The sequence below is a fragment of the Buteo buteo genome, chromosome Z (assembly GCF_964188355.1).
Source record: "Buteo buteo chromosome Z, bButBut1.hap1.1, whole genome shotgun sequence".
Classification (NCBI taxonomy): domain Eukaryota; kingdom Metazoa; phylum Chordata; class Aves; order Accipitriformes; family Accipitridae; genus Buteo; species Buteo buteo.
In genome coordinates this window covers 21,777,826-21,785,562 of record NC_134204.1, presented here as the reverse complement: position 1 = coordinate 21,785,562, position 7,737 = coordinate 21,777,826, and the positions used below count along the sequence as shown (strand labels likewise).

General features: G+C 40.2%; 1 protein-coding gene across 3 annotated transcripts in view; it reads left to right on the top strand.

Moving 5' to 3' along the window:
• The first annotated feature begins 2,022 nt into the window (after nucleotides 1-2,022).
• The window catches only part of PDE4D (phosphodiesterase 4D), a 369,603-nt gene continuing 363,888 nt past the window's right edge, over nucleotides 2,023-7,737 (top strand). For 2 of the 3 annotated variants that reach the window (XM_075021240.1, XM_075021239.1), the window contains exon 1: nucleotides 2,023-2,627. In XM_075021240.1, the coding sequence (XP_074877341.1) occupies nucleotides 2,359-2,627 (269 nt within the window). In that variant the 5' untranslated portion in view covers nucleotides 2,023-2,358. The remainder of the gene's footprint in view (nucleotides 2,628-7,737) is intronic. The other variant, XM_075021234.1, reaches the window with a different exon arrangement.

Sequence of the window (7,737 nt, the reverse complement as noted above, 5' to 3'; positions counted from 1 at the left end):
CCATGCTTTGGAATAGACGTCAGATGGCAGTATTTCGTAGCATAACAGAAAATAGCTCTCATTATACAGTGTGTTGTTTGAAAAAAATGATTGGACTCATATGGACTTGCTAGTATTTTTTAATAAATAAGAAAGAATAATAGATTAAGAGAAAGGTGATATGTTTGTTCTTCATAGATATAAAATAAACATTTTCATATAGTATGCTTTTATTTTTTCTGCTGGTTAAGGACCAGTGCTGTCTGTACTACTCTTCCAATTGTAAAAGAGTGGAAGCAGTTATTGTGTTAGTTATGATTTAATCCAATTCTTTTTCTCTCTGGGGATTAGCCCTTCATTTCCAGTGAACTGGAAACTAATAAAACATAGTTTAAAATTTTAGTTTTGTAGTTTTAATAATACCTTGGCTTTATTCTATATTTGGTCAGTGTTAGTTTTTACATAGTGATTAAATCTTCTATAAAGTTTTAGAAAAATACACAAAAACATAATGGACAGTGATTCCTGCATCCCATGGTGCTGTTCAGTATTGAGTTAAATTTGTAAATACATTGTTATCAAATTTCACATATGACGCAGTACAGTTAAACTTGTCTACATAATGGGGCTGACACCTGATAGCAATGTCATTCTTAACATAAGCTGACCTTTCAGTTGCTGTTCTGCTCTACTTCTCTCAGCATCATGATGTTCTCTTTATAATCCTCATCAGGACTTGTGGCTTCGGTGCTAAGTACAAAGGTGATTCCTCTCCATTGTGACAGAAGGCTGCTTTTGCAGGATTTCTGAATTTGCCATGAGACAGAAAACAGTATTTGCCTTTCACACCTGGTCATGTAGTTGTGGTCAAACACACTTCACTCCATTGAAAGCCTGGACACTCTGTGTGCTTCAGAAGGAAATTCTTATTCATAAAGGAAAGCTGGATTGTAAGACAAAGTAAAAGAGGAAAAATATATTGTACCAATGAAAATTGTATGTAACCAATGTTCTGACATTAACAAGAAATCTCTCACAAAATGGTGATAGTTTGTTCCTGTAGGATGAACAGGAAGTATGGTTGTAACTGAAAAGATTGTTACTGTTGTTGCTGTAAAAATGAATGTACAAAGCTTAAGCAAATATTAGCCTACTACCAGTTATTACAGCTCTTTGTCCACTATCAGTGAGTTATGAACAAAATTGAACATGTTTATAAAAAATTTGTCTTTTGGAATAAAGTGAGTTATTTTAATTAAAAATGAAAAAAAAATCTCAGGATTGATTGACAAAGGTTTTGTTGGATCAGAAAACTGCACCGATATCTTGTTGCATAATGCAATGAAAAAAGATACTCTAAAAATGAAATTTAATAGCAGTATGATTGACCAAATAACTGCAAGTACTTCTGCCTTTTTGGCAGAAGAGAACTGCCTTTCAGAAGTTCTCTTTTAATATTTTTTGATAGTTTATTTCCCCACCAGCTGTGAATAGAAAAAAGGCACTTCCTTAGTTCAAGTAGTGGTCATGATATGATGACATGCTGAATTAAGAACATCTCGTTAAACAGATACTAGTAGCTGTCAGAGTCTGATTTCAGTTTGTGTGCAGATCTTAAATGTTTGTTTTGTTTTTCTGGAAAACCTAAGGTAGCAAGCATTAGCCTTTCCTAAATGCACTTGAAAACTGGTTGTGGTACACTGACTTGGGGTGGGGAGAGGGAGAAGGCAGAACGTAAACTCTTTTACATTATTTAATTCTAGAATTTGCTATTAGCTTAAGAGGCAAAAGTTTGTAATCTTGATTTGTAAATGGGGACTGCACAGATAAATACTGTACATCCTGGAAAAAACAGAAGAGTTTTTTCAGCAATCCCTGTTCCCTCCAGCCTCCTTGAAGGTTCAGGAATAAGCAAACAGAAAGAATAACCAAACAAAATGAGCACACATCTGATATTTAAGCCCTCCTCCAGCACTTTTTATGTACATAACCAGAAGTCACTCGAGCAGCTGCAGCACATTAGTTCCGATAGTTTAACAGGCAGCTTTACAGCTCCGACAAAGGCTGTGCTGAAGGAGTTTCTTCCTCCCGTGCTTACTTGCTATGATAGCTAATAAATGATCTTTGGCAGCAGGGCTGTGAGAGGAGTGGTAATGTTTAATAGGTTTCTGTGGAGGAGTTAGCTTGCTTTTTTCTTTGTAGATCATTATCTATAGACAGACGCTGAGGGCAGGCGACACCATGTTGAAAACAGAATAGACTGAACTGGAGTTGGAGCTCTGCACAGTTCTTGGGAACTGATTTAGAAAGGAAGTATTTTAAGCAGTTAAGCCAATATTTGATTTTATTAGACCTTAATAACAAACTTACTTGGGAAACATGGCTCAGCAGACAAGTCCAGACACTTTGGCTGTTCCTGAAGTGGATAATACACATTGTCAAAATCCGTGGTTAAATGAAGATCTTGTGAAGACCCTGAGGGAAAACCTGTTGCAACATGAAAAGTCCAGGACATCTAGGAAATCTTCATCTGCTTCTCCCCGGCTGTCTCCAGTTATTTCTCCTCGAAACTCTCCAAGGCTTTTGCGCAGGATGCTTTTAAATAGCAACATACCAAAACAGCGGCGTTTCACTGTGGCACATACCTGGTAAGCGCTGAGCAGGTTGTCATGAAATGTCAGGTTAAGTTCTTTTCATAGAGCATTTATCTCCTCGATGTCAGTGCTAATGTTTTTTGGTTTGATCCCTGCATGAAACCCTCTGGTTGAAAGAGACAGTTCTAATTTGTGACTTAAGTTAATTTCAGACCTGAAGTTTAAAATAGTAATTTATATAAAGCAAGAAAACATATATTTGCTTGCACAAAAGCTACTTTATTTCCTCTGATTTCTTAGGTAATAATTCATTTCTTCTCCTCCCCCAGAAATACAAACTGGAGTCTTAGGAAGGAAAAGTACTTATCTCATTCTGTGCCATTCAGGTCAGAGTGAGTAGGCAATTTTTTTCTTTAATGTATATTTTAAATATTATGTTTATTAGTTTATTTATTTATTGGTAATTTATGACACCCCCCTGCCCCTAAGCAGGATAGCATAAGTTTGTTTATCTTTTAACAGTGCTCAAATTAAGAAGGACATGATAGAGGAGAGTGGTGGGAATAGATATTGTATATGAAACAGTGAGTTTTATTAAAGCAGTTGCTAAAATAAACAGAGGAAAGATGGCAAGGGAACCCCTTGTTAAATGACTCACTAGGACTACTTTTTTGGTAACTTGATCATTTCTTAGACATGTGTTTGTGATGAAATCTATAAAAGACATTCATTTTGTTGCATCCATCTTCTGTAAAACAGCAGCATAATTTAATTACTTAATTTATTCTTTTTTTTTAAAATGTTACATACGAGATTATTGTAACTCAATAATACACTCCTGTTTGCCTTGATGGTCCTGAGATCTTGATGTGTTCTTTCTTGTGAGATTTTTTTCCCCCCATTATTTTTCAAATAAAAATGTAATATGAAGAAAGGAAGGCAATGAAATATATGCAAACAAATTTAGTCATGCATTCTGAGCAGCAAATGAATATGCTATTCAAGTTTATCTTCATTTGTCTGAAATTAGGTTTACACCATAGCTATGTGACTGGTATGTGCATTGCACATTGTATACAAGTTTCCCTAAATCTTTATGTATGTATTCATGTAGCTAAAATACTGCCTTGATAAAATAATGTTTTTACCCTTGAAAAGGATGAGGAAAAACAACTGTGCCTTTATACCTGAAGAATATTTGTTTTGAAACCACAGTACCTGGTCAAAAATTGCATAAATTACAGAGAAAACGATGGATATTTCATGTCCCTTTAACAGTTATGCATAAATCCCAACAACATTAAGGATCTCTAACTGCTGGTCTGCATTAAATAATTTATAAAACAGTCATACATAAGAACATGCAGGATAAAAAAATAATTCAGGCAGAGCTGTTTTACATTGTAAGATGAAAATAAATAAGAATTTGTGAAAGTTTGCAGAAGAAAATTATCATGTGTGATTATGTATGTGTTATTGTAGAGAGTTTAAGATGACAGAGAAAGGAAGGGTATTAAAAGGGACAGATATGAAGTGAACAAACAGGTTTGGGCAATGTGAAAGGGCAAAGGCTGGCATAGTCTTAAATAGTGGAATTTTGTTTAAATATACTTCCTTCAGAAGAGCTTCAGAGCTTCAGAAAGTTTTAAGTTTGGGTAGAGTGCCTTTTTCAGCATGATGTGGAATGTTGGAAATGTTTGGGTTTTTCCCAAATATGTGAAATACTAGGCCTGCAAAATACTGTTGTTAAACAATTCATAGTTATTTCTAAATGATTTTTAAGACTGGCTCGTCTTAGCAGCACATTTTTTCCAGCGAGTAGAGAAGTAGAGAGTCAAGCAGAGAGTTACAATAGATTACCTGAGAACCTGCAAAGAAAAATAGTATTTCAGAAGTGGAGATGGAGAAAAAACACTCATCTTAAGCACTAATATATGTGATCAGAGTTACAGGCTTATGAAGGGAAGGAGAAACGCTACTGTGTGCTTACAAAATTTATTAGTTGCCAAATCCCATCAAGTCCGTAGTTACTGATAAGTCTTCACTTGGTTATCTATTTAGAAAACGGAAATGCTGTGTGATAGACAAGTGGTTTCTGGATGCTTTGGCTACATATGCAGTATAGTGCTTTTAATTCCATACCTATATAATCCATTTTAGGCAGCTCATAGGAAAAAAAGTGCCTTTGAAAATGGAGTAGTTGTAAGCTTACTCCAGAATATTATACTATGGAGGATCCATTCTGGTTTTAGTGCGTATAGTTTGTTCCACCATAGTTATGACCTTCTCTATAAGTGCTCTAATTTTCTTTTATTTCTGATTTAATGTGTTTTGTACTTTAAGAATAGTCACTGAATTCTTGTATACATCTTTCTTGTTTAGTCCATCATTTACACAGGCATTAAAATTTTTAATACCATGATCTTATTCAAGCCACCAATAAGTTGGAAAGCCATTCTGACTTTGTAAAATACCACCAGTTTTATAAATTTGCTATTTTCTTATGTTTTTCTTATAATTAGAAGTTTATGTATACAGGTAGCATAAGTACTAAATGTATAACACTACACATATTTCTGTGGTGCCAAATACAGCAACCATGGATTCAGTACAACGGGACAACTCATTCAGACTGTACCTAACTCCCTGATTTCCAGGCTCTGAAATGGCGTTGAGATACAGTCAAGAAGAGGGTGACAGATAGAGTAATTGTCCTGGCAATGTGGTTGTATTGGGTTTGAGTGGAAAGGATTTGGTAGCTGGGGGGTGACTACAGGGATAGGTTGTGTGAGAAGCTGCTAGAAGCTTCCCCTGTGTCCAATAGAGCCAATGCCAGGTGGCTCCAAGATGGACCTGCTGCTGGCCAAGGCCAAGACAATCAGCAACAGTGATAGCACCTCTGTGATAACATATTTGAGAAGGGAGAAAGGTTGCTGCACAATGGAAATTGCAGCTGGAGAGAGGAGTGAGAATATGTGAGAGAAACAACCCTGCAGAAACTGAGGTTGGTGAAGAAGGAGGGGGAGGAGGTGCTCCAGGTGCCGGAGCAGAGATTCCCCTGCAGCCCGTGGTGAAGACCATGGTGAGGCAGGCTGTCCCCCTGCAGCCCACGGAGGTCCACGGTGGAGCTGATATCCACCTGCAGCCTGTGGAGGACCCCACAACAGAGCAAGTGGATGCCCGAAGGAGGCTGTGACACCATGGGAAGCCTGTGCTGGAGCAGGCTCCTGGCAGCACTTGTGACCCCGTGGGGGACCCACGCTGGAGCAGTCTGTGCCTGAAGGACTGCAGCCTATGGAAAGGACCCACGCTGGAGCAGTTCGTGAAGAACTGTAGCCTGTGGGAAGGACTCACTTTGGAGAAGTTCGTGGAGGACTGTCTCCCATGGGAGGGACCCCACGCTGGAGTAGGGGATGAGTGAGGAGTCCTCCCCCTGAGGAGGAAGGAGCGGCAGAGACAACGTGTGATGAACTGACCACAACCCCCATTCCCTGTCCCCCTGCACTGCTGGTGGGGAGGAGGTAGTGAAAATTGGGAGTAGAGTTGAGCCTGGGAAGGAGGGAGGGGTGGAGAGAAGGTGTTCTAAGATTTGGTTTTTATTTCTCATTACCCTACTCTGATATGATTGGTAATAAATTAAACTAATTTCCCCAAGTCGAGTCTCTTTTGCCCATGATGGTTGTCATGGTTTAAGCCCAGACAGTAGCAAAGCACCATGAATTTGCTCACTCACTCCTCCGCCCTGGCCCTGGTGACATGAGGAGAAAATATAAAGAAAAGCTCATGGGTTGAGACGAGGACTGGGAGGGATCACTCACCAATTATGGTCACAGGCCAAAGGCAGACTCAACTCGGGGAAAAAACAAAATAAAATTAATTTACTAGAAATCAAATCAAATCAAAACAAGGATACTAAGAAGTAAAAACACCTTCCCCCCCACCCCTCCCTCCTTCCTGGCTCATTTTTACTCCTGAATTCTCTACCTCCTCCCCCCAGCAGCACAGGGGGACGGGGAATGGAGGTTGGGGTCAGTTCATCACACGTTGTCTCTTCCGCTCCTTCCTCCTCAGGGGGAGGACTCCACACTCCTCCCCTGCTCCAGTGTGGGGTCCCTCCACAGGAGACAGGCCTTCACGAACTTCTCCAGCATGGGTCCTTCCCACAGGCTGCAGTTCTTCACGAACTGCTCCAGCATGGGTCCTTTCTGCAGGCTGCAGTCCTTCAGGCACAGACTGCTCCAGCGCGGGCTTTCCCATGGAGTTACGGCCATCTTCGGGGGCCTCCGCTCCCCTCCATGGGCTGGGGGGGGACAGCCTGCTGTCTCACCACAGGCTGCAGGGGCATCTCCTCCTTCCCCGCTTCTCCTCCCCCTCCTTCTGCACTGACCTCGGTATCCACAGTAGTGTTCCTCTCACATTCCAATCCCACTACTCACTGCAGGTTCCCCTTCTTAGATATGTTCTCCCACAGGTGCTACCACTGTCACTGATGGGCTCGGGCTTGGCCAGAAGCAGGTCTGACTTGGAGCCAGGGAAGCTTCTAGCAGCTTCTCACAAGAGCAACCCCTGCAGCCCCTTCTCTGCTCCCAAAAACCCCACCACACAAACCCAAAGCAATGGTAATTGGCGAGTGATCTCTCCCTGTCCTTATCTTGACCCATGAGCCTTCTGTTATATTTTCTCTCATCTGTCCAGCTGAGGTGGGGAGTAACAGAGTGGCTTTGGTGGTCACCTGGCATACAGCCTGTCTTTCATAAAGCCCATAGCTCTCCCCCTGTAATGGCCTGGGATGTAGAACTGTTGACACCAAGATTCATTTTATTTATCATGTGACTATTATCCTTTCACATGAATAATTGAGTTATCATTTTTCTTCATATGGCAGGAATATTCAGTCTTGTAAGGACTGCATAAATGGCCTGGTTGTGAACTGTCAAAATGCCTTCATTTTTTTTGTTATGTGATGAGGTATACAATCATAGGATGCAATATTCACACAGATGTCCACTAACACAGTGGGGCAGTGTTATATTATGAAAAAGGCATGTAACTACTTGTGATTAAAAGAGTTGATGTAGTATGTAAGCCTTTAAGACCTCTTTAAAAAGCTCTATGGCTCTTCTTTCAGGAAAGTTGGACCACTGCGTCTTCTGAAAACCACATC